Here is a 27,001-nt window from a genome sequence, read left to right as displayed (position 1 = left end):
GCAGCTGTCAGCCCTGGGGCCACTGGAGCAGCAGCCGGGGTTGGGTCAGCCCCACTGCTGCTGGAGCTGCCCCCCGGGTCTGGAGCAGCAGTGGGCTGGAGTGGCTGCCGGAGATCAATCCCAGTGTCACTCTATTAGTCTTCCCTTAGGGTATTTTTTTAGTGAAAAGTCAGGGACATTTAAAAAAAAAAGGGGGGGGGGAGGGGTAGAAAGATCCCTCACCTGGTTTAGTGCAAGAAATAATAGGGTGATATTTTTGGCACGTCTAATCCTGATGCTCAGTAATATCTAAATTTTACATCAACTTCTCTCTTCCTCTTGACACTTAAGGTTCCGCGTGGTTGCCCGCAGTATGTCAGCCTTCCTGTCGGTGCAGATTCCTCAGGAGAATCAAATCCGTCTGAAGCCTGGTTCAGAATTGCAGCTCTCACAGAAAGCCCAGCAGGTAGTGTGTCAGCCATTGATTTCACTGAGCATCCTCTGTCTCTGTATTGGCTAATCAAGTTGCAGTGTGAGGCTCTTGGGAATCATTACAAACAATGTATATTAAACCTACCTTCTCCTCTGAAATGCCTGATTTCAGTGAGAGCGAAATGTCCATCCTAATTTGGCCCTCAGTGCTTTCCCCCTCTTTATATCTGGGTCTAAATTCTGAATTTCAAAAGCAATTAGTTGATCTTATCCTTGTAACTTGAGGAACATTTGTTGGTATCACAAACTACTGCACTATTTGCTATAACTTGGCAGGACTGCTAGTGTGTGTTTGAGAGAGCAAGACTAAGATACTTGAGGTGATCTAGGCCAGGAAAGTGAGTTGCATAGGCAAAGCTGGTTGCACAGCAACCCATGTTGTTTGGCAGGAATATTTTGTCACATTATAAATCTTAACACACGGCTTTCAGTGAAATAGTAAGTTCAATAGACTGAGTGAGAAATAATGGAAACTAGATAACAGAAGGAACTGGAAAATATACTCTTTGGCAGTGGGGCGAAGGAGAGGATTGAACACTTTTACCAATGGAACGTCAATTTGCAGTAATTTGTGTGTTTCTTAAACTTTGGATCAAAAATAAACCTTTCCAATAACTTCAGAATACAAAAGGTGTCAGTAAAAAGCGGACAGGAAAGGGTTAAGTTCTTCTGAGGCCTCGCCTGTATAGACAAGATGCACTGGTTTAATTAAAAGTGTGATTTTTAAATTGGTGCATACCTCTGTGTGGGCTCTCTCTCATTTCTATTTCAGAGGGGCTTATTTCAGTTTAACTGATTCCTAATTGTCTAAGCTAAAAAAGACTGGTTTAAATCCATATAAGAGTGTCTGTGAAGCCTTTTGTACCAATTTAACTTAACTGGCTTAAAATTGTTCCATTGGGCAAATCAATGCAACTTTGTCATGTCCACGATAGCTGAGTTCAGGAATGTTGGAACCCAGCAACAGCAGGTAGAAGGGATGAAAAAATATCAGCCTTGACTTTAATATATTCCCTGTAAAGGGTTATATTCAGGCTATGTTTAGCCCAACATTTACGTTTTGTGAATACAAACCTTTAAATGGCTAAGACAACAGAAAAACATCCTCTTGCAGAGTGTTTGCAAGCCACACATTGCAGCAGTATGCTCCACCTGACAGTGGAATTCATCAGAAGTGAAAGCGAAGCGGACTACTCTTTTCCTTCTTTGGTATGAGTGAAAAGTAAATGAGGTTCATTCAGAATTCTTCCAGCTTTAATTAATCACTGGTGTTATCGCTAACTTAGGTTAGGGATTTCTTTTTAACATACGATTTTTAACCTGACAGTGTTGGGCAGAAACAATATACATACGTATATGGAAATTATGGGTACTGATAAGAACATTGTGAAGTGAATTGCAAGAGTACTACGAGCTGTATTTGGTGTGTTTTCCCTTAAGGTTAACTGTTTAGTGCCTGATGTAAATATAAATGATATGCCTATTAAAGAACCACAGTGAAACTTAAGACAGGGTAGTTGTTCCTATCACCCATAGAGAGAGAGAACAACATTGGTATATGTAGTGTGAATCTAATCTGCTGATACTCTGCTGTACAAAATGTGGATGTTGAATGTTACATGATCATGGGAGCTTGTTATACAAATATTTGTATAAAACCACTAGGTAGATGTAGGGTCAGATCCTCGAGTAGTGTAAATCAACATAGATCCATTTAAGTAAATGGAATCACATTTGTTTACACCAGCTAATGGTCTGACCCATTAATTATAACTGCAGAAAATAGGGACAGAATATACTTAGCTAACTGAATTTTTCCTTCTGTTTGTAGGCACTGAATACCCTTGAATCTATGGCATCAAACAAACAATATATGGAGTATCAGGAACAGCTCTCCCAAGCATCCCAGTTTATCAAGCACCCAGATCATTGTCTTCAAGATGGAAATAATCTCTTGGCTCTCCTTGTGAACACTTTGTACCCAGAAGTGCATTACTTGGACATTATACGATAGCAAGCACTGAGATCACCAGAAACCTTTTTACAGTCTTGGCTTTCTCCAGTTTACGTTCAAAGTTGTTATTGCACAAGTAATTTTCACTTGGAGAGTTGTACTTTATATCAAAATGAATCAAAGGGGGAGCATGGGTAGGAAATGTCCACAGGCATGCTTTTAACTCTCTTGGGTATTTTAAGTTCTTAACCTACTGCTTTAAATGGAGTCCCTCAATTTCTGTCTGGTGAAAACACTTGAATGGCTTCCCGTGTATAGCACAATCTAAAAGAGTAATTGAGACTAGATATGTGAATCCTTTGAGAGAGAATGTAGCTTGTCCTTGTCTTATATACAGCAGTTGGTTTTTTGCTTTGTGCCTTTTTCTTCTTCTGAGACTTCATTGCTTGGGCCAATCCACACATCAGGATTGTGTGTAAGCAGAGTTTTGGACCACTGTTTAACCATGGCACCTCTAAAAGTTATCTACCTACCTAATCTGAAACTTGGAAACTCACTATATCCATGAATATAGTGTCTCTTTAAAAATTGAACTTTTCTGTGATTGCGCAGACCTCTGCAGTGGAATGTGACCTTTTACATCTTTTCCCACCCCTATAAGCAGTAGCTGAAATTTTAACTAAGCACTTGAGATTTTTCCCAACTTCCAGATGTGACTGAATCCGATTCCATATCGTTTGCTAGAATGAACCATTCATGTCCATGTTGCTTCTATTATAAAGACAGATAAAGTCAAGAACTGAGTTGCTAGATGTAGAAGGGAAAATAGCCATTGGTATTCATGTTAACTCACCAATTCCTCGGTGCTGCTGAAAGAGACTGGTTGTTTTAGGGCTGAATTGACCAGCAGGGAGACTACTGTGGCTTTCCTTCCTCACTAGTTGGGTATCTTGATATCGGAGATGACACTGTGAGAAGTGATTCTGTGTTTAATTTGGTGATTTCTTCTTAAAATTCTGTTACCAAGGTGTGAACCGTGGGCCTGGAAATTTGTCAGTTTAATTATCATAATCTTTGTTGCCTTCTTTGAGTGCATTAATGAAAGGAACATCTAATAAGAAAGCAGAGAACAGGTCTTCCCAGCTGTGTTTATATGGCTCTGTGGCCATTTTATTTGCCTCCGTAGGATCTGATGTGTTCCAAATGGCCTTAAAGTTCCGTTGCCGTGGTCTGTGAATACCTCAGGATTTTTGCGAAGGAACCATGATATCTTTTCCCCATCCATTACTCAGTGCCTTTATGTTTAGGACACGCTCACATTTTAAAACACTTAGCTCTGGTCACCAATAAAGGAAAAGTGCTACCTACAACCTCTTCCATAACTGATCATCAGCACATTCACCAGTATTGCACTTAAATATAGTTTGTGTTAGAGAACTAACCAGTTACTGAGTGACTCACTTGTTTTGTAATTTCCCTTTCTCTTCTTGCCAAATTATGCAAACCATGTCAGTTGGGACTTCAGACAACACCCATTCTCCAATTGGTCTTGCAGTTTTGTTCTCTATGTACCAGCCCATATTTGCTACGTTCTTCATTTTGTGCATCAGCCAACTATCACTACCGCATGTTTTTAACAGGCCCTTTTGGGAACTTCGCAACTGGAAAAATAAATTCTACTGCTTTTTTCGTTTAGGCTTAAGGCACTGGTTTTAGCACTTTTATTAGACGTAATGTTATGCCTCAGTTGTGTAAAAAATGTGAAAACACAAGACTTTTATGTATATATTTGACATGCAGGTTTTAAAACAGAAGCCATTGTGTCAGCCTTTGAGTTTTTACAGATTGTGAGTTTATAATGTACTAGGCCTCCAAAGACCATATGAAATAAAAAAATGAAAATCAAGTAGCTCCTGGTAAAGGTCCTGATAATTCCATTGAGCCACAAGAAGCAGCCATATTATCCCACAGTGTGTAACTTATTGTTCTTGGGAGATGAAGGTATTGTCTGGGTGTTTGAAGTCTTCAGGTTAGGTTAGTTGCCTTTCCTGACTCTATTCCTTGTGTGCACGTTACACGACCATGTTATATGATTGGCAGAGGTCCTAAGAGAGGCCCAGGAGGAGAATGGCAAGAATGTTGCTTTTTCTTCATGGTAATATGTATTACAATTTTGTAAATAAAAGCTGTTTACAGTTAATTTGTGCAGTTTTGATCCCTAAAGTATCAATATTTCTGGCTTTTGGAAAACTTGAACTGTACGGTGTCCGTTGCAATAAAGTGAATGGTCTGCTGGGCTGCAGCCTAATTTCTATTAAGAAAATGAAGGCTGGGAGGGGAAGGTCATTGGTCCCTTCCAGCGTTGGACACTTTGTGATCATCTAGTCTGACCTCCTGTATAGCACCATCCATAGAACTCTTAGAATTCTTAGAGCAGATTGTGACAGGTTGGACCCCTCTTCCAGGGTACCACTGATGTACTGAGGTCCCACTGAGCCTGCCTATTCCACCAGCCTGGGCTCCCTCACCGTGTCCTGCTGCACGCGCATACACAGGTAGGGACACACCCAGCTGTAGAATCACACAGTGTCTGCAGCCAGCTCTGTGTGGGAAGACTCCGCTCGGGGAATTGGCCAGCTCACAGGTGCACACACCCTCTGGAGTGTAAGCCCAAAATTATATTGTCTTGCGCTGTAGAGAGATCTCTACAGCGTAAACTCATGAAATTCGCTTCCTTCCTCAATGTGGAGGAAGATATGCTCAGCTTCTCCTCCTTCCCCTCCCCCCCCCAATTAAGAATTGCACAAACTGGGTTTTAGAATAAACAAAAAAACAAGTTTATGAACTACAAAAGGTAGATTTTTAAGTGACTATAAGGGATAGCAAATAGATTAAAGCAGATTACTGAGCAAATTAAACAATCATGCAAACTAGGCTTAATACATTAAAGAAATTGGCTACAAATAGTAATTTCTCACCCTAAATATTGTTTTATGCAGGTATACTTTTCACAGGCTGACCTTTCTTGCCTGGGCTCAGCTCCTGCCTTCTTCCCCCCCATCTTCCTTTCTTTGTTTCTTCAGGTGTTTTCAGCAGTCTTCCTTCTTGGGTGGGGAGGCAGTGGAGAAGAGCCAAGATTAACTCGCTCCCCAGCCGTAAATAGAATTTGCATATGGCAGGAATCCCTTGTTTCCCAGTTTGACCCCCAACCCCTTCCAGTGGAAAAATACCAGAAGTCCAAAACGATGTCCAGTACAAGGTGACATGATCATCTGACCCTGCAGTGTTAAAGCAGCATCCCAAGAAACGTCTCAGGAAGGAGGGAGATTAGCATCTTCAGAGACCTATTGTCCTTCCTAATGGCCCATCCAGGCTGATTGCCTACTGTCTGGTGGGCGTTCCCCAGGCGCAAGCACTTTTGTAACTGATATGTAGTCCATATTCCTAACCTCAGATACAGAAATGATACGTGCATACAAATTGGATAATCACATTCAGTAAATCATAACCTTTCCAATGATCTCACGACCCACCTTGCATAAAATACCTCTTAGTTATGCCATATTCATATCCTAAGCATATTTCTCTGAGAATATAGGGTGTAATGTCACACAGATCTTTTAGAAAAACATCCAATCTTGATTTAAAAATTGCCAGTGATGGAGAATCCACCTTGACCCTGGGTAAATTGTTCCAATGGTTAATTGCTGTCACTGAAAAATTTATACCTTATTTTTGGTCTGAATTTGCCTAGCTTCAACTTCCAGCCATTGGATCATGTTTTACCTTTCTCTGCTAGATTGAAGAGCCCCATTATTCAATATTTGTTCCCCATGTAGATATTGATAGAGTGTAATCCAAGTCACCCCTTAACCTCTTTGTTAAAATAAATAGATTGAGCTCTTTGAGTCTATAACTATAAGACATGATTTCCATGGCTCTTCTCTAAACCCTCTTCAGTTTATCAACATCCTTCTTGAACTGTGGGCACCAGAACTGGACACAGAATTCCAGAAGTGCCAAATATAGAGGTAAAATAACCTCTCTTCTCCTACTTGACGTTCCCTCGTGTATGAGTCAAAGGAGCGTATTAGCGTTTTTGGCCACAGTATCACACAGGGAGCTCATGTTCAGCTGATTATCCACCACAACCCCCAAACCTTTTCCAGAGTCACTGATTCCCAGGATAAAGTCCCCCATCCTATAATATGGCCTACTTCCTTTGTTTCTAGATGTATACTTTTACATTTAGCCTTATTAAAACACCATTTACCAAGCAATCCAGACGACTCTGAATCAGCGATGTGTCCTCTTCATTATTTACCACTCCCCCAATTTTTGTGTCATGAAATTTTATCAGTGATGATTTTCTTTTCTTCCAGGTCATTGATAAAAATGTTAAATAGCGTAGGGCCAAGAACCGATCCCTCTGGGGCCCCACTAGAAACACACCTGCTTGATGATAATTCCCCATTTACAATTACAGTTTGAGACCTATCAGTTAGCCAGTTTTTAATCCATTTAATGTATGCCATGTTAATTTTATATTATTCTAGGTTTTTAATCAAAATGTGTGGCAGGTCAAATGCCTTACAGGTTATGTCAACAATATTATCCTTATCAACTAAACGTAATCTTATAAAAAGAAATCAAATTAGTTTGATAGGCTCTATTTTCCATAAACCCATATTGATTTGTATTAATTACATTTCCTTTCTTTAATTCTCTATTAATTGAGTCCCATAGAAGCCCGCCATTATGTTGTCCAGGATTGATGTCAGGCTGATTGGTCTTATCCCGTTTACCCCTTTTTAAAAATAGGCACAACATTAGCTTTCTTCCAGTCTTCTGGAGCTTCCCCAGTGCTCCATGACTTATTGAAAATCAAATATTAACTGTCTAGCCAGCTCCTCAGCCAGCTCATTTAAAATTTTTGGATGCAAATTATCTGGACCTGCTGATTTAAAAATATCTAACATTAGTAACTTCTATTTAATATCCTCCAGATATACTAGTGGAATGGGAGGAGAGTTATCACCATGTGATGAGACAATCATCTGTTTTTCCCCTAGATTCAGAACAGAAATATATATTGAACACTTTTGTCTCTTCTTCCTTATTATTGATAATTCTACCATCTCCATTGTGTAATGGACCAATACAGTACTTTGTCAAGATTCTTTTTATTCTTAGTATATATATATTTTTTAAATTCCTTATTGTCCTTAACTTTGCTGGCCATAGATTTCTCCTTGTGTCCCTTTGCTTCCCTTATCAATATTATACAATTCCTAACTTCTGATTTATCTATTTTTAAAATTTTTATAACTGCCTTCACTTCCACTCTAAATCAGGTCAGTTTTTTAACCAGCACAGCCTTGTTCCTCAATTGTAATATTTTTGGGTTTTGTCATCTATTAAGGTGTTCTTAAATAATTGCCAATTATTCACATTTTTCTGATTAAATTCTTCCTCCCAGCTGATTTGGCTCATAATTGTTTTCAGCTTTTTGAAATTGGCCCTATTAAAGCACAAAGTATATATATTACTGATCTGGACTTTATTCTGCTTGCACGTTATAAATGTGATACAGTAACATAAGAAAGGCCATACTGAGTCAGACCAAAGGTCCATCTAGCCCAGTATCCTGTCTTCTTACAGTGGACAATGCCAGGTGTCGCGAAGGGAATGAATAGAACAGGTAATCATCAAGTGATCCATCCCCTATCGCCCATTCCCAGCTTCTGGCAAACAGAGACTAGGGACACCATCCCTGACCGTCCTGGCTAATAGCCATTGATGGACCTATCCTCCATGAACTTATCTAGTTCTTTTTCTTTTTCGAACCCTGTTATAGTCTTGGCCTTCACAACATCCTCTGGCAAGGAGTTCCACAGGTTGACTGCCTTGTGTGAAAAAATACTTTCTTTTGTTTGTTTTAAACCTGCTGCCTATTAATTTCATTTGGTGACCCCCAGTTCTTGTGTTATGAAAAGGCGTAAATAGCACTTCCTTATTTACTTTCTCCACACCAGGCATGATTTTATAGACCTTTATCTTATCCCCCCCCAGCCATGACCACTTGAACTTAAGCTACCATTAAGTTTTAGTTCAGTGATCAGCTCCTCTTTATATGTTAGGACAAGGTCTAAAAAGGAATTTTCCCATGTTGGCAGCAACACATTTTTTTTTTATTTTTTATTTTTTTTGAGTCAGGAAATTGTCATCAGTAATGTTTAGAAATTCCAAGGATGTTTTAATACTGACAGCATGAGACTTCCAGCATTTGTCCCTCAGATTGAAGTCCCCATGCTCATGCAAGTGTTTTTCCTACGCCCTATAGATAGGTGTATAAGAAGGTGGCCATTGTGTTCTCAGTGTGATTTGGTGGCCTCTAGCAGACACCAGCTAATACCCCATCTTGTGTTTTATCTGGTAGGACATTTATTCTTAAGCATTCAGGATCATTTTCTTCTGAGTTATCCGTGATTAAGTCACAGATAACTGACATCGTTTTTGACACAGAGTGCCACTCCCCCGCCCCTTTGTCCCACTTGATCCTTCCTGACTAGGTTATAACCACTGATTTTTAACATTCCAATCGTGCGAATCATCCCACGAGGTTTCAGTGATACAACTAGATTGAATTTATCTCCTAAATGAGCAATTCCCATCCCTCTTGTTTGTTGCTCAGCCTGTATAGGCGTTGGTGTATAGGCAATTAAAGAATTTCTTCTTTGGTACCTTGATTACTAGTGTTAATTTAAGAGTAGCAGTAACTTGCGATAATGCAGTGAAGTAGAAAAACTGAAGCATGATACTTACATACAACGTTTTTATCTGCAGATCTCCAGGTACTTTACAAGTCTGCACAGGGAGTCCATGGCAAAGCCAGGAATAGAGCCCCCTATGACCTGGTCCTGTTCTCACACTGCTCCCGACTCTATATATTTTGCATGTCTTAGGAGAGGATAGATTCATGGACATTTTTTGACTAGCCAAGCTATGATTTAATGTTCCCATCTCCCCAACAAACAATTGGAGTAAAATGTGTGTGTCTAAGAAAGAGGGAGGCAGTGGGAGTGCATATGTGGTACGTGTTGATTGTTGCAAAAATGGAGTCAGTAGTAACTACTGTATTATACTTCATAGAAATAATCTGAAAATGTATGTCCTCCCTTTTCAATGTATTTTATTTAACATTAACGCCAGTGGAGCCCTTTCCCTCTGCAGAACAGCTTGAGGGATCAGTGTGTAAGTGGGAAAGAAACAGTCGTAGTGAAGAAATATTTTTCAAGATCCAGTTTGTCCTGTTAAGGAACAATCCTGTACTGGGATGGGTTAAGGATAATGTGACCCTGGTAGCTGATTTCCATCTCAAATTTCTGACATTATTTTAATAGGAACAAAATGCAGCTTGTATTCTAATTAGAAACATAAAAATAAACAAAGCCAAGTACAATATTAACTACCTGTTGCTGAGCTACCGACTGCCCATTTTTAGCTATTAAACTACACAGCCCATCTGAAAGCAGCAGCCAGAGTCATCCACTGCCGGTTGTGACAAAGCCCCGGCAATGTGTGGATATTGGATGTCATTTAAATTGTGCACCTAGGAGTCGAAGTTGGATCTTACGCTCCAAAAACATAGGCTTCTATTTGAGCCAAAACTACCTGAGCCAAAGGACTGGCTTGCGATGGCATTGTCACTGGATGGTTACATAATCACCTACCCGAGTAGATCTGGCAATCTGCTTAGAGCAGAGAACTGTATACTCACTAGCTAGTATATTACACAGAAACAAAATACAAGCAGCATCTAGTCTGCGTTCTATGAGTCCCCAGAACCAGGACCTCCACTCCAAAGGGGGAGGATTCTCCAGTGAGTGAGGAAAAGCATTTGATTTGCTTCCTCTGTCCGTCTCCCAAAATGTGTGTGCACTTCTTTCCCCACCTGAGGGACAGGCTTTCTTTCCTTAGTCTTTCTATCCCTTTATAGAGTCAGGTGAGGAAGGAAATGAGATCCAGTAGGTATCTTGGGGTCAGGGGGCAGCTCTCTCACTGCAGGGGCCTTTTGTTGCATCTCCTGCTGTAATGCAGTGATGAGAGTGAATGCACTGCAGACAGATTGCCTAGAATTTTGTTTGCTGGGAGAGGGCGGTGATGCAGAAGTAAAGGAGATCTAATCTGCTGTCCGGCACAAGAGTCTAGGAAACACGCACTGTACTTTAGATTTAATTGACTGCTTAATAGGGAAACCCAATATAACAACCATTCTAGTCACAGCAGTTACAAACAGTAGGTTTTTACAGTCAATCAAAGGGAATGTTATGGAGGGTAATTACCAAAGAGGAAGGTGCAGTGTGGGGCTTGAAAGTAGTAGACCCCGTTGGGAATTAGGGTTTCAGAGTTACTAAAACTACCGAAACTTATGCATCCGAAAACGGAGTTCAAGCTGTTGTTAAACACATTAATTAAATCAAGGGTATCTATGTAATTACTTATGCGGCTCTTATCACCATAGTATTTGACCATCTAACAATCATTAATGGATTTTAGCCTCCAAACAGGGAAGAGCTAGCCCCATTTTACAGATGGGGCACCGAGGCACAGGCTAGATTGAAGTGACCTGCTCAGGGTGACACAAGAAGTCTGTGGCAGAGCCTGGTACTGAATTCAGATTTCCTGAGTCCTTATTAATTTGATCGTCTTTGCTAATGAATCCACAGCAATTCCAGGGCAACACCGAAAGGTAAAAGACGTCAGCTGAAGATGAAGAACGAGTACCTCAAAACAGCTGAGGGCTGAAAAGATTAAAAAAAAAAAATACCTGTGGTGGTGAATCATTTAAAGTGGCGGTCGCCATCGCTCACCAAAAGGAGGAGCTGAACCAGAGGCAGATATTTCTAAACTGTTTGCGATAGGACTTTATACACAGTCTTATTAGGTTGGCTAAGGCCTTTTCCATATAAAGGCCTAGTCCCATTTAGCAAGATGGGAACAGTAGGAGGGCGGTCAGGTTGAGAACTCAAGATTGAACTCCTGGCTGCAATTTTTAAGGCCTGTTCCCACTTCCGTGGATGTCGGGGAGTTTTCCCATTGCCTCGAATGGGTGCAGGATTGAGCCCCAAACTGGAATTCAATGTATCCTGCGCGGTGGTCACCATTAAGCCAAAATATCCTCAGTTTCCACACTGCAGCATCAGATCCTGCAGATAGTTCCTGCTATAGAGATAAGGAAACAACTGCAGGAAATCAGGCCTGAAAGAGTAACATATTGCAATGTCGACCCCTTCTCTCCCCACCCCCCCTTCACTCTGCCAACATTCCCAACCTTTATTCCTCAACCGGCTTCTTCAAACAACTCCCTGCTTTCTTCTATGATGCCCTTTATGTGAGGGGAAAATTCTCCAATTAATATCTGTACAGCCACTACCTCCTCCTCCTCCATAGCTCCCCTTAAAACTCCACTCTGCGGTGGTGCCTACAAAACCCAGCCAGCTGTCGTGGCTGGCCCCGTGACCAGCTGTGACTATCTCCCTTACTACTGGTAACTCTCCTGGTGTTTAGGGCACTGGCCTAGCACTTCGGAGACCTGGTTTCAAGTCCCTCCTCTGCCTCCCATTTTCTGTGTGACCTTGGCCACATCACTTATTCTCTCTATGCCTTCGTTTCTCATCTGTCAAAAAGGGGATTACAGCCCTGCCCTACCTCACAGGGGTGTGTGAGGGTAAATGCATTTTTTGGCATACTCCGAGGAGAAGCCGGCAAGCCAGAATGTTTAACCAAGTTCTTTGAATATTAACCGCATCCTGAATAAGTCGTGGGCGATGTTGTATGTTAATGGTTCATTGTAACTTTGCTTTAAAAAAGAGTGTAAGGCGCTCATATACCACGGTAACGGAGGCCATATAATTAGATACATAGAATCCTGTTGTTATCCCCTCTACTCTCAATTAAAAGCAGCAAAAACCAACAGCAACAAAACTGCCTGTCATCACCATGTTCATTAGCTTGTTTGTTATTCCCTATCCCCAACCTGTCGTCTGTTTGTGCCTTGAAGAGTGTGTCCTTACTGTAATCCTAGGCTGTGATTGCAGCTTGAGCAGATGTACCCGAGCTACCTTGGGCACCAGAGCTGTGAATCTGCAGGCTGGCTGTGCAAGCCCGCCTGGACCCTGGATAATTACTCATGCAGCTAGCTATGGTGATGCCCATGCGCTGAGCTAACATTGGGTATACCTACATGCGATGCAATAGCACTTCAGGATTGCAAGTGTAGACGTACCCTTTGACCGTAAGCCATCCATAAACAGGGACGCTCTTTATGCAGGTTAGTACAGCAGCCATCATGCTGGCATCCTCATCCTCAGCCTTTATGTGCTACCATGATATCAAAATGTAGTAATAAGTAACAGGTGTGTCAGTGGTAACGGTTGGTGAATGATGACTCTTTAATAGTGACCACCGTAGAGTGGTTTATAAAGTGTGGGGTGAGCATGCTGAAGGAACCTTTCTGCATAACGCATCTACGTCTTAGAGTTGGCTGGGAATGTTTCCTTTTTGAAAAAAAAATTAGAATATTTTTGGGGTTTTCATAGAAAAATGAATTTTTTTTGACAACATTGAAAAATGTTGGTTTTCAGTGGCTGAAAACTGGAAACAATTCTTTTTCCAGGTGATTGGTTTCCCCCCTCCCCCCACAAAAACTGAAACATTTTGGATAAAAACCAAAACAGTTTTTTGCAGAAATTTCTGTTTAGTCAAATAGCCATTTTCCATTGTAAAAACAGCTGGACAGAAAAATTTTAACCAGCTATAATCTATCTTTTGTGTGTGTGTGTGTGTGTGTGTGTGTGAGAGAGAGAGAGAGAGAGATTGATAATATAGCTAACACAAGTTTTACTTTTACTGCAATGTAGTCTGTGAAGCCTCTTATCATAAGGAAACTTTATATAATGTAGATACACATGTGTGTTTATATATGATATCCACTAACAGCAGCTGCTAGAATTAAGGCTGCAATAGAGTTCTCATTCCAATTTCCTGTTTTTCACTCCCACAGCTTTCTGAAAACGTTTCCCTCCTGGGCTGACATGGTTAGTCTCTGCCAGAAGGTAAGTCTTTTTTTTGGGAGGGGGAGGGGCCAAGGTAGTTTATTTATTTTTTTAAAAGATGGAATAACTTTTTTCAGCAGTTTTTATGATGAAAGAGTAAATATATATATGATATAAAAATATATATATATCCCTCCCACTTAAAAAAAATTCAACAACCTTTTTCTTCACATCTGAAGAAAGGCTGAAGTTTGAAACGGCAACCTCAGTACTTTTGTTGTCTTTAATAAGCTGCGTGCGTTTTGCTAAGTTCTAGTGGTTTTAAAATGGTTTCGAAATAATTTTCGGAAAATGCAGCAGGAGCCGGCATTTGACTTTTAACAGTGTCCTGATTGCTGAGTGGTACAGGCTGAAAATATGCAGGTTGGTTGGAACTGACATCTAAAGTCGCTCGTCTTCTCCTTGGCCCTGGATATTCCTTCCCTTTTCTCACTCTCTTTACCTACTGCTCCTTTTTCTTTCCTCAGAGCTTACATTTTCGGTAGGTTGCAGCCAGTAGGGGCCAACCTGCTCACGCATGACCAGTCTGACATTCCATGCATCAGAGCCCAGTAGTACATATGCACGTTGTTAGAGAAAAGACACACAAACATAACCTGTTTTGTTTTACATGTAATGAATAGTAGATCAACATGTGTAAACATGTGAAAATGATGTGGTCCAGATTCCAAAGGCCAAGTTGCTGTAGGTCATTCTGTCGGCAAACTCTGACTGCCACAGTTGTTTCTGCGATCAAAATTTTCATATGTAGAGTCTTGCGCTTGTTGCCTGCCAACAAAAGAGTCGAGAAAGGTAAAGGCTAGTGTGTCCGTTGGCAGTAAATATAAATGCTGGCTTCCCTATGCAGGGCTTCGGAAATGATGCGATTTGAGAACTCAGCTGATTTCAGATCACAGTTCCAGGGCGTCAGAATCAACCTGATGATAACCCATTTTATTTGAAGTTGGTCCTACCATCTTTTTTTGTTTTGTTTTTTTTTAGTTTCATATGTTTGTACGTAGTGTTTTTCATCCTCAAGGATCCAAAAGCATTTCACAAACTATATGCATACAACACTACTGCCCTGCAGCTGCTTCGGAGCCTCAGACCACAGGGACAAACCTCTCCACTCATGAGAGGTGTCATGGGATCTTTAATATTCATGTGGAGCATCCAGGACCTTGGTTTTTAAGCTGTCATCTAAAGTGAGACAAAAACAACGAGGAGTCCGGTGGCACCCTAAAGACGAACAGATTTATTTGGCCATAAGCTTTCGTGGGTAAAAACCCCACTTCTTGGTTTTTTTACCCACGAAAACTTATGCCCAAATAAATCTGTTTGTCTTTAAGGTGCCACCGAAGTCCTCGTTGTTTTTGTGGATACAGACTAACACGGCTACCCCCTGATACTTGATAAAGTGACATAGGGCATTTCCACCCACAGAGCTTTTGGCAGTATAGCTATGTCAGCAAAGCCCCCTAGTGGAGATGCAGAGTATGCCAACAAAAGCTGTTCTGTGGCATAACTACACCACCTTCCCGAACGACATTAGCAACGTCGGCAAAAGCTCTCTTCTTTTGGCACAGTTACACCTGTGCTGGGGTTTTGTTGACATAACAATGTGGGCTGGGGAGGCAGATGGGGTGTGTGATTTTTTCCCCCAGGCTCCTTGCAGGCATAGCTATGCCAGCAAAACTTCATAGTGTAGACCAGAAGTGGGCAAACTACAGCCCGCAGGCCACATCCAGCCCATGGGACCGTCCTGCCCGAGCTCCTGGCCTGGATGCTAGCCCCGGCCCCTCCCCGGCTGTCCCCCCTCCCCGCAGGCTCAGCTCACTCGCTCTGCCGCCGGCGCAATGCTCTGGGCGGAGGGGCTGTGAGCTTCTGGGGCAGCACAGCCACAGAGCCCAGCCTGACCCGGTCTCTGTGCTGTGTGGTGGCAGCGGCGCGGCTGTAGCGCCGCCAGCCACCGGTGCTCCAGGAAGTGTGGTAAGGGGGCAGGGAGCAGGGGGGTTGGATAGAAGGCAGGGGAGTTCGGGGTGGTGGTCAGGGGGTGGGGGTGTGGATAGGGGTTGGGGTGGTTGGGGGAAACAGGGGGTTGATTGGGGGCAGGGGTCCCGGGGGTCAGTCAGGAAGGAGGGAGAGGTGGATGGGGCAGCAGGGGGCAGTCAGGGGCAGGGGTTCCAGGACCAGTCAGGGGACAGGGATAAGGGGTGGTTGGATGGGGCAGGAGTCCTTGGGGGGGCATCAGGAATGAGAGGAGGGGTTGGATGGGGCGGCGGGGGTCCGTGGGCGGTCAGGGGACAGGGAGCGGGGGTGTGTGGATGGGGCAAGGGTCCCAGAGGGGCTGTCAGGGAACAGGGGGGGTTGGATGGGGCAGGAGTCCCGGGGGGGGGGGGCAGATAGGAGATGGGGGCCGGACCACGACCTCCTCCCCTAACCGGCCCTCCATACAATTTATGAAACCCGATGCGGCCCTCAGGCCAAAAAGTTTGCCCGCCCCTGGTGTAGACCAAGCCCACAGACACAGTCAAATGCATAGGATCCAGTTCATCAACCTTGTCAAGGGATGAGTCACTCCTGGCAGGGTTGGAAGCCGTGTTTCTGGCACAGCGAGAGGTTTTCCATATAATATTTACCATGTTGTCAGGCTAGATCTACCCTTGAGTTCAATAGAAGGCAGCTAACACATTTTTAAAGACTAGTTTACTCCCAAACATTTCCTCCAGGCTACAGATGTTTGTGGTTCATTTTCAAGGCTCAGCCTGGAACAAGTGTTTTGGGAGTATCCAAATTAGCCTTAAAAATTGCATTACGTACCTGGAGCCAATTGACAATCAGTAAGGGTAAGATTTTATCATGGCTATTTTTAGTAAAAGTCACAGACAGGTCGCAGGCAATAAACAAAAATGATTCACCCCTCTAGTGTGCAGACCAGGATGCTGATATAAAGGAGCTTATATCAGTATAGCTTATTCTGGTATATTGATACAAGCACCTTTATACTGGTGTAACAGTCCACAGTAGAGGGCTGCCTTGATTCACGTCTATTTCTAAAGCAATATAGTTTCATTGGAACAAAAACTGTGTATAGACCAGCCCTTAGATTCTAAGGTTGTTACCAAGTCAAGGCTAAGTTGCAGTTCCCTGCTTAAAAAGGAAGGCCAAGCTTGTTAACATGACAGAAGACATGATGTTCTTACCTGGACAGTCTGGACGGGGCTGTGACATGACCTGTGAGGTGAGAATAAAGATTCAAATTAGTTTCCTGCTCATTTAGGAAGATCTGAGATTCCAGCATTGATGGTGGGTTTCTGAATCACAAGGAATGGGAAAAAATTCCTTAAGTTCTGTTTATGGTTAGTCTTTTAATATAGTGGGAATGACGTCTAAATACAGGGAGCAAAGCATCTCGCTGCTCCTTTCTAGATGTGATTTGCTTTGTTATCATTTCCTTTGATCTTTCAAGGTGATTAGTGGCTCCCATACATCTTCAGCACAAGAAAGTGTCATTATAGCCACAACAGTCAGAGTGCAGCATGAGCTACTCTGAGCTCAGACTGGGAGCCTCAGATTAGTCCTGGCTTTGACGTAGCATAACAAGGATGCTGAACTGGCCTGGGACTTGGGAGACTTTCCTGGCACAGACTTTTTGAGTGACCTTGGGAAAGTCACTGACTTCACCCTGTGTCTCAATTCCCCACCTGTAAAATGGGGATAATATTTCCCTACTCCAGCCTCATTGGGGCATTGTGAGGATGAAAATCCATGAATGATTGTGAAGCACTCAGCTAATATGGTGACAAGGGCCAAGGGAGTACCCAGATAGACAGTGATTCTCCCTCCATGGTACATTTACGCAGCAAGTCTCGGAACCGGGCTCGATCTACAGCGCTAAGAACAGCTGTGTGGACATTGCCGCTTGGGCTGGAGTTTGGGCTTTGAAGCCCACCCCCTCACTGGGCTTCAGAGCCTGAGCTGCAACACCTGCACAACTATTTTTAGTGCTGTACCATGAACCCAAGTCTGTCGACCTGGGCTCTGAAACGCAGTGCTGTGGGCTGGGTTAGACGTACTCTCTGTGGCCTTGAGCAAGTCCCTTGACCTCTCTGCTTCGGTTTTGCCATCTGTGAAATGAGGCTGATGATACCGTGAGGATTAAACCATTCTGTGAAGTGTACTGAAGGCAAGCTGTGCCGGTGTCTAGGTGCAAAGCATTAATAATTAGTCTGTCTTAAAATGGCACCCCCCAGCCATACATCTTGCTTCCTAGACCCATAGTGTTAGACATATGGAAATGCCTGTTTACTGTGTCTTTTAAAAAAATACAAGGGCCCAATCCAGCAACCCTGTAACTAGCAACTGGGGAGATTCACGTTTCTCCTTCTTTGCTTATGTTACTTTGCTTGGATTTTCAGTTATAAACATCCCCAGAGGAGGAAAATCCTGGCTGATTGCATCTTTTTCTTTCCACTGAGTCACCCCACTAGTTAACAGTCTGATTAAACACAGCGAATGGTATGAAAGCAAATAAATGACGGCACATACCTGCCCTCCAAAAAACAGCAATTCCTAATATCGCCAGCAACACCAGTACTTTTATTCCTAGCGTTACAAACATCAGGATCACAATCACGGAGCTGCTTGCCGCTTTGAATTTATAGAAATACACGGCTCCCTCCGCTCGCCCGTGGCTGTTAACGGCCGTGCACGTGTATTTTCCATCGTGAGTCAGGGAGCGCAACTCTTTGGTTATCTGGTGGTTCAAGCTTGTGACCGACGTGGCATTGCTGAAGAGAGGGCCGGTCCATGTCAGAGAGGGCAATGGCTCCCCTTCGGCTGTACACCGCGCTCTGAAGGTACGATCCTGGTTGGAGCCGATGGTGATGTTAACAATCCTGGGAGCAGCTGCGCGGGTCACAAGAAGTGATTAAAATCAAATGAAGATTCAAATCCCTCGCTGGTTTGGGGCTCAAAGCATTTAGTGCCCTTGTTGGCCTGAACTGATTCCTAGACTGCTATGATTTTGTAACTTCGGGATCAAGTCTCTCATCGCTCCTTTTCCTTCAACATTTCCTGTCTCTGATTTCCTCATCACCCCTGTGGTTCAGAGAGAAGCACCGGCTTCGAGCCAATAGGGCACAGGCCTCGGAGTCAGGGGATCTGAGTTCCTTCCCTGTTTTATTATTACTGTTGCTATTGGGGTGATTAAAAATAGAAAGAATGTCGTCAATCTAATTTCCCCTTCGCTCTCTATGTGGTTTGGTTTATTTATTGTTAGTGTTTCATGCCGCCTGAGCAGTGAAAATAGACCAGTCAGTTTCAGGGCCAATCGGATGGGGGCCAGGAAGGCCATTTGGCCTGGGCCTCAAGCTCAAAGGGGGCCTCAGATTTAGACACTTGTAAATTTTTAAGCATTTGATCAGTTTCGCAACTTGTTTTTATGCGCACGAAAGCTAGCTTTTCCCTCAATAATTAGTGCATTTGCACAGAAAAAGGCTAGAAATGCATTTGTTAAATAAAAAAATATTCAAATTATGCCTTACTCTTTTTTTGGTGCCTTATTTTGTTTTCATGTGTCATCATTTTTTATTTTTATTATGGCTAAGGGCCTCAAATGCTGGAAGCGGCCTGGACCTCTGAGAGGGCCTGGTCAGTGTCACGGCCTGATTCTTATGCAATAGCCCAATGCCTGCAATGATTGGACTGCAAATACAGCGTATCCCTACGCGGAGTAGTTGTGTGAATGAATTCATGGGTGTGAAGTGCCTTCCTCAGATGGAAAACGTCACCCAGGTGCAGACAAATACGTTCTTTTCAAGATATTACTGCTATTTTTTAAAAATAGCCTCAGACACTTTGCAGACTGCATGCCACAGGCAGGGATCACTCATCCATTGCTGAACCCTGGACAGTCTTTGGGGCTGCAATACTGCTGTTAATGCATACCAGTAGTGCTACACCCAGGGCCGGCTCTAGCGTTTTTGCCGCCCCAAGCAGAAAAAAAAAGAAAAAAAGCCGCGATCGCAAGCAGCAGCAGCTCTACCGCCGCTTCATTCCACAGCGGCAGGTCCTTCGCTCCGAGAGGGAGTGACGGCCCTGCCGCCGAACGGCCGGACGTGCCGCCCCCCTCTTCATTGGCCGCCCCAGGCACCTGCTTGCTAGGCTGGTGCCTGGAGCCGGCCCTGGCTACACCCAGCAAGGGAAGTGAAGAAACTTCTCCAGATGGAACTAGACGGGGGTGTTATCCAGCCGGATTATCAGCCAATGGTGGTTTTCAGACGGGGGTACGCGCACCTCGAGGGGTATGCAAGATCTCGTCAAGGGGTACTCGAGACAAATCCTGTAGTGGTGGACAGTGCACTTTGTTTAGTAAGACGTGGCAAGCTGAGCCCAAGGTATATTATGACCCTATCTCAGATGGGGTACACGGTAGATTTTGGAAAGGGGTATGCAGCCTAAAAAGCTTGAAAACCACTGAGCTAAGAGAACCGTGGCCCTGATACTGCTGTGAGCTCTGCCCAGTTGGACCCTGCATCCGTGAAAGCCCTATTGATTTCAATGGCTGCAGCATGGTTTAGTGGATAGGGCATGGCACCGGGACTCAGGAGACCTGGGTTCTGCTACTGACACTGAGCTGCCATGTGATCTTGGGCAAATCGCTTCACCTGTCTGGGCCTCCACTTCCCCTCTTTCCCGTTGTCGGTTTAGATTGTAGACCCGTCAGGGTGGGGATTCTCTCATACTATCTGCCTGTTCAGCGCCTGGTATGATGAGTCCCCCAGCTCAGTTGGGGCTCTAGGTCAGGGGTGGGCAAACTACGGCCCGCGGGCTGGATCCGGCCCGCTAGCCATTTTAATCCGGCCCTTGAGCTCCCGCTGGGGAGTGGGGTCTGGGGCTTGCCCCACTCTGGCGCTCCAGCCGGGGAGCAGGGTTGGGGGCTGCTCCACACAGCTCCCGGAAGCAGCGGCATGGTCCCCTCTCCGGCTCCTACACATAGGGGCAGCCAGCGGCCTCTGCTTTGCACACTGCCCCTGACCGAAGCCCCTTTCATGCAGCTTCCATTGGCCGGGAACTGCAGCCAATGGGAGCTGCAGGGGCGGTGCCTGCAGACGGGGCAGCGCACAGAGCTGCCTGGCCGCGCCTCCGTGTAGGAGCCGGAGAAGGGACATGCCGCTGATTCCGGGAGCTGCTTGAGGTAACTGCCACCCGGAGCCTGCACCCCTGAGCCTCTCCCCATGCCCCAACCCCCTGCCCCAGCCCTGATCCCCCTCCAGCCCTCCGAACCCCTCGATCCCCACCCAGAGGACCCTCCTACACCCCAAACCCCTCATCCCCACCCCCACCCCAGAGCCCACACCCCCAGCCAGAGCCTGAACCCCTTCCCACACCCCAACCCCCCGATCCTTCTACCGCCCTCCAAACCCCTTGATCCCAGCCCAGAGCACCCTCCTACACCCCAAACTCCTCAACCTGAGCCCCACCCCAAAACCCGCATCCCCAACCAGAGCCCTCCCCCCCTCCCCATCCCAAACCCAATCTGGTTCTTACTCCAGGTGGCCAGAAGGCAGCCCTTTTCCCTGCCACAGTTCCCCCTAGATTCCATTCTATTCTATTCTGGCTCTTATATTGTACACGTCAGCATAGTATCTGATGCTCAGGAAAATGCCCTGATCTGATGGTGTAGAGCTCCTCAGGAATGACTAGTATTGGTTCAGTGCTGTGGCTATGTCTACACTACCACTGGATTAACGCTCCAGCGATTGATGCATTGGGGGTCGATTTAACAGGTCTAATGAAGACCCGGTAAATCGACAGCAGATCGCTCTCTGGTTGACCCCGGTACTCCACCCGGCACCAGAAGAGTATGGTAAGTCAACGGGAAAATGTCTCCCATTGACCCAGTGCGGTGTAGACACTGCAGTAAATTGACCTAAGCTATGTCGACTGCAGCTACGTTATTCACATATTTCTATTCCCAGATATGGCCCTTGGGCCAAAAAGTTTGCCCACCCCTGCTCTAGGTGCTACTGTAATACAGGTATTAATAACAGACCTCTGCACAAGTGCAGGGTCTTACTGCTTGGTGCTCATTGCAGTCTTGGGGCTCGAACTGGGGAAGGGCTAAACCCCTTAGAAACGAGGCCCAGTGCAGGCTCCTCTTCATCCGCCTTGCTGAGTTGTGGATTTAATGTTTCAGGGAAGCAAATTAGCTCTCACTGTGGCCTGCTCCCCTTTTTAAAGGGTGAAATAACTTTCTCACACATCATGGTAGACACCATTGTGAAGGACAGCCTGACAGGACATTAACACTGGTGTCAGAGGGAATGGCTCTGTACAGCTGTCTGACAGCCATGAACGTGTTAATTTGCAATTGCCAGCTCTCAGGATCATTGATCAGCCAATCAGCGTTAGCTCTCATGATGTCGCATTTCCTACTTAACCTTTATTGCCCCAAGGATGAGCTTGTCCAGCCTTTGAATCCTGATCTGAGGATCGGGAGGTAAATATACCCAGCTCCTGGCTCTCTGCTCCCCTGTCATCAGCTCTGCCTCCTTCTGCACTCTTCCCCCCTGCAATTTCTTGAAAGACCGTTCTCACTCCAGTCTAGCTCCCACTCGGTGCTCTTACAAGTCCGGACAAAGAGGGTTGTCCCAGTGGATGGTGAGCCCCATCTTGTCTCCCCACCGGGTACATCTTCTGCACAGAGCAGCTTCTGGGCTTTACAAAGTGTCCTCTGTTATCTGCTTGGACTGCCCTGAGCCACCACTATCCTCCCACCATGTTTCCCAGTGTGAGGCAGGGGATGGGACCCAGCACGGGGAGGTGGAGCAAATCTCACACTGTGGAGGGGAAAGCAAGGAAGTTTAAGACTGGCATTGTCCAACTGACCCAATCTGGTTCTTACTCCTGGTGGCCAGAAGCCAGGCCTTTTCCCTCCCACAGTTCCCCCTAGATTCTATTCTGGTTCTTAAATTGTAAATGTCAGCATAGTATCTGAGCACCTTAGATGCTCAGAAAAATGTCCTGTACTGATGTAGAGCTCCTCAGGAATGACTAGATTGGTTCATTGCTGTGGCTATGTCTACACTACCGCTGGATTGACACTCCGGAGATCGATGCACCGGGGTTGATTTTACGGGTCTAATGAAGACCCGCTAAATCAATGGCAGATCACTGTCTGGTCAACCCCGGTACTCCACCCGGAACGAGAAGAGTAAGGTAAATCGACAGGAGAATGTCTCCCATTGACCCAGCGCAGTGTAGATACTGCAATAAGTTGACCTAAGCTATGTCGACTCCAGCGACGTTTTTCACGTCGCTGGAGTTGCGTAACTTTTGTCGACTTACCCCCCGTAGTGTAGACAAGGTCTCAGTGTGAAGTTCAGTGGCAACTAGCATGGAGTGGTCCCTCCAGCTTCCACATTCTTCCAGCTCTCTAGCCTCTGTCGGTAGCACCGTTAGAGCTGATATTCTCTTACCTATCAAATGGAGCCTTATCCCAGTCCTGCTTTCGTACTTGTCATGAAGATCCCCAGAAAACTCCACTCGGCAGAAGTATCTGTTGCTGTCGCTCCAGGTCAGGTTGTCGATCTTGATGGAGAGATTATTGTGCCTGGGGTTCCCAATCAGTTTGTACTTGTTCTTGTAGCTCACTGCAGTTTTACAGAGGTCGTTCAAGCTGTGAGTAACGCATTTGAACACCACCATCCCATCGTAAGGTTCCTTGATCCTCCAAATGGCTGTGAGGGTCCGGTCATATGTTTTGTGGGGGTGTGTGAAAGTACAGGGCAGAACAACCGCCTTTCCAATCTCACCAGTAGCATCTGATGGAACCTGAATGGACCAGCCATTGGACTGCAAACCTGGAACCAAAGGAACTGGCTTCAGAAACCTGAATAGACCATAAAGGCTGATGTACCAAACCTGAAGAATGACTTCCCCCCCTCATAAATCAGGAGATCCTCGCCTTACCCTGAGTCCTACCTGATCCATCCTTAGTGAGCTTATAGATACTTCATTGGCTCCATGCATTTTATATCCTCTCTTTCTTGTGCTAGGAGCCATCTCACAGATCTGTAGGTTATGTTATGCCTTTGTCTTTTGAGGGTGATCAAACCTTTTCACCCAGTGGGTTGAGCAGCTCCAACAGGAGCACACACATTAATGTGCCGCCTTCTTCATTGCACACTAAGAATGGCAACATTCTCCGTAGGGAGGTTGTGGCTTCTGACATTTCCAGAAGTCCACCTTCTTGTTGACCCGGGGACATGTTATTTGTGAGTCACCACACAGTGCTGGGCTCTAAAGGCAGACTTAAGAGATGCTGGTAATACCGATCTAATGAACATGGCAAGGCTGGAGTGTGCATGCCAGTTCCCAGCACCTTCCTCCAAGTGTCTTGGAGGAGAGATACAGTCTTTGACGGTTAGAGGAAAGCAGTCAGTGGTAGAGGCAGAGCACTGGCACCACGGCAGTGGAATGTTATCTTACCCTACAGCTGCCAGTAACTTCCGTAAACTGTCCCTTTCCCCAGAACAACACCATGAATTCCCCACACAGAAGTGTTGCAGGAAACATAAAAAATCTCTCTCTCTCTCTCTGGACCAAATCCAGCCCTGATAAAAATCTAGTTGCAGTTAGTGGGAACTGCAATTCTTCCGTGCCAGGGTCAGATTTGATCTTTGCTGTCTGATAATCCTTCTCTTGAAACCTCTTCACAAAACCAGCTTTCATCTGAGTGGAATGCACATAAAAGTGTCAGAATCTGATGTCGTTACCTCGACGGGCAGCTAATAACTGAGCTGCCGCAAACAGAGCTTCTGGGAAGGCTGCTCTCAGTGCTACATATTGGTGGAAGCAATAATAGGTGCGGCACCAGGTAACGCTTCCAGGAACATGTGGTGTGGCCCAGTATCTTATAGATCGGGGTGGGCAAACTTTTTGGCCCGAGGGCCACATCTGGGTATGGCAACTGTATGGCAGGCCATGAATGCTCATGACATTAGGGGTTGGGGTGTGGGAGGGGGTGAGGGCTTCGGCCGGGGGTGCGGGTTCTGGGGTGGGGCTGGGGATGAGGGGTTTGGGGTGCAGGAGGGTGCTCCAGGCTGGGAACGAGGGGTTTGGAGGGCAGGAGAGGGATCAGAACAGGGCAGGGGGTTGGGGTACGGGAGGGGGTCAGGTGTGCAGGCACCGGGCAGCGCTTACCTCAAGCAGCTCCCGGAAGCAGCGGCACATCCTCCCTCCGGCTCCGATGCGGCGGTGCGGCCAGGCGGCTGTGCGCTGCCCCATCCACAGGTGCTGCCCCTGCAGCTTCCATTGGCCGTGGTTGCTGGCCAATGGGAGCTGTGGGGGCAGTGTGTGGAGTCCCCTGGCTGCTCCTACGTATAGGAGGCAGAGGGGGAACTTGCCGTTCCTTCCGGGAGCCGAGCGGAGCCCCAGCATGTGTAAGCCCCCGACTCTGCTCCCCGGCTGGAGCTCAAGGGCCAGATTCATATGTCTGAAGGGCCGGATGTGGCCCCCAGCCATAGTTTGCCCACCTCTGCTATAGATCTTCCCTAACAGCTCACTGCAGACGTAACTTTTCCCTGAGTATCAGAGACCGGGGTAGATGGAAAAACTGAATGGCTGGTGTCCAAAAGGGCAGAGCACTCTCGGCTTGACTTGACTTCCCTGGGATTTGTGGATTAGTGAACACGGGGTAACTGCCTAGATAGGTTAGGTAGAGCCTACAGGTTGTTTTATTTACACACGTGATGTTCTTCCATGGTACCTGGCAGGTATCTCTGGGGCTGTACAACTAGCATCAGCCAACTGAATGCTTTCTGAGGGGCAAAAGCCAATGTAAGGGCAAGTATATATGCAAATTATTATTTATTTTATTAGGTTTCCTATAGATTGCCCCTCTCTGGCCCACAGTGTTTTATATTTTAGTGGCTGCTGTGTTGTCAGTGGAAAAAGTCTTAATTTTGAGGTCACAGACCAAAACCTATGATGGTGAGCTTGGTTAGCATTCATCTTGGATCCTGAAAAGATCAGGCAAAAGAGATCTCCTTGCACACTGATAACGATCTTATACTCAGATGGGCCTTGATCCAGAAAAGAAGACACTTAAAGAGAGTCTTCACTTAAAGCATGTGCTTAAGTCCCATTAAAATCATACGCTTAAGCATGTGCTTTAAAGCTTTGCTAAATCTGTGCCATAATGTCATCCATCCATAGGAATCCTAAATTTGATGAGCTGATTTATGAATCACAGGTGTAAGCATTGCATTGCAGCTCCGTGTGTATGTGGGTGGTGGGTACGCGTGCACACACATTAATTTTGTCTACCAGTGAAGGGCAGTCAACTCTAGAGCAAACTACGTTCATTGTATAATAGCTCCCAGGGACACTACACAACAGTGCGGGGCAGGCAGAGGAAAATGCTGTAACCGGTTGAAAATGCAGGGGGAATTTAGGTAAATATAAACTCCTGAGTTGGAATTTGGCTGTGATACTGGGATTAACCCCCCTACATGTTCGGCAGAGTCCTGGGCTCTCTCATGGCTGCAAAGAGTCAGAACGTTGGTCTTTTCCATAAGTTATTAGCCATATTTAGTAATTATTGCCACCTGGAATTTCAGGGCACTGTGAAGCAGCATTCTGGATCTACAGTTCCTATCGAATGAATTGCATTGCGCAGTTCCATTGGCATCTCGGCTGAGCAAGAAGACCGACAGTGATAACAGAGGCAGGGATAGCAGTCAGAACTCACCCTTCTTGAAGATGCAAAATAGACACGCAAGAAATAGCCCAAACCCTTTCATGTTCGCTGGTGCTCCTCGCTACGGATGGATTTCGGATCAGCAAACCAGCATTGTTCACGCCGAAGCCGAGTGGTTAGACGCGCAGTCCCAGGCTGTTTGGCTGGGGAATGGAAGCCTCAGTGGTTTCCCTCTCCCCGGAGGGAATGAGTGAGTTCAGCAGAGCTGGCGATGGGGCTGGTTAAAAATACTTTTGTGGTCAGTCATGTGGAAAACACAAAGGGAGCTCAACGTCTGATCATTTTCCACCAGTGGGAGGGGCCAAGAAATCCCTGCTGAACATCTCGGTTTGTAACCTTTATTGTACACGGGTGAGCCAAAGTGACAAAGGCCCTAAGTGCTTCAAACTCATTGACCCATGGGGAAGTTATAAGAGTCTGACAGACTAGGTCAACAAGTGACTCCCTGACTCCTGTGGCTTGAAGGGGACTGTTCTTCGCCCCCTCCATCCCCCCCCCGGCTGAGACTGGCTAGGCTTCTGCACCAGTCCCAGGCTGCTCAGCTCCAGGGAGACAGGCAGGGCCTCACAGGCCTGGAGCCAGAGGTGCACTGGGGTCCTGCCAGGGGGCAGAAAGGAGCAGGGGGTGGGGCCAGGGGGTGTAGAGGAGCCCTGGCCAGCCGGCTGAGAGGAGCAAGTGGTGGGCGGGGGGTGGGGGGGGTAGTGAGGTCTTGGG

The 27,001-nt window shown here is 45.6% G+C and overlaps 2 protein-coding genes across 2 annotated transcripts in view; one reads left to right on the top strand and one right to left on the bottom strand.

The window, feature by feature from the left end:
* Positions 1-4,721, top strand: part of EPG5 (ectopic P-granules autophagy protein 5 homolog) — an 85,665-nt gene extending 80,944 nt beyond the window's left edge. The window contains exons 43-44 of the mRNA XM_026649300.2: positions 331-445; positions 2,303-4,721. Coding sequence (XP_026505085.1) covers positions 331-445; positions 2,303-2,485 — 298 coding nt within the window. The 3' untranslated portion in view covers positions 2,486-4,721. The remainder of the gene's footprint in view (positions 1-330; positions 446-2,302) is intronic.
* Positions 4,722-14,231: 9,510 nt separating this feature from the next.
* SIGLEC15 (sialic acid binding Ig like lectin 15) lies at positions 14,232-26,330 on the bottom strand. The gene is made up of 5 exons (XM_024213320.2): positions 26,279-26,330; positions 23,004-23,387; positions 18,070-18,429; positions 16,725-16,755; positions 14,232-14,310 (listed from the first exon to the last, which is right to left on the bottom strand). Exons 1-5 carry the CDS (start codon positions 26,328-26,330, stop codon positions 14,232-14,234), a joined length of 906 nt encoding a protein of 301 aa, XP_024069088.1.
* Positions 26,331-27,001: the final 671 nt, after the last annotated feature.

This window comes from Terrapene carolina, unplaced genomic scaffold (genome assembly GCF_002925995.2).
Source record: "Terrapene carolina triunguis isolate 2854851 unplaced genomic scaffold, T_m_triunguis-2.0 Scaffold69, whole genome shotgun sequence".
In the NCBI taxonomy this organism is placed as follows: Eukaryota; Metazoa; Chordata; order Testudines; family Emydidae; genus Terrapene; species Terrapene triunguis.
This window is presented reverse-complemented; position numbering and strand designations above follow the sequence as displayed.

Bases quoted from the DNA above. Each gene is read 5' to 3' on its own strand.
- SIGLEC15 (XM_024213320.2), bottom strand. From the start codon at position 26,330: ATGAAAGGGTTTGGGCTATTTCTTGCGTGTCTATTTTGCATCTTCAAG. The intron at 23,388-26,278 runs GTGAGTTCTGAC...CTTTGGTTCCAG, and splicing joins ATTTTGCATCTTCAAGAAGG to GTTTGCAGTCCAATGGCTGG. The intron at 18,430-23,003 runs GTAAGAGAATAT...TGACCCGCGCAG, and splicing joins GATAAGGCTCCATTTGATAG to CTGCTCCCAGGATTGTTAAC.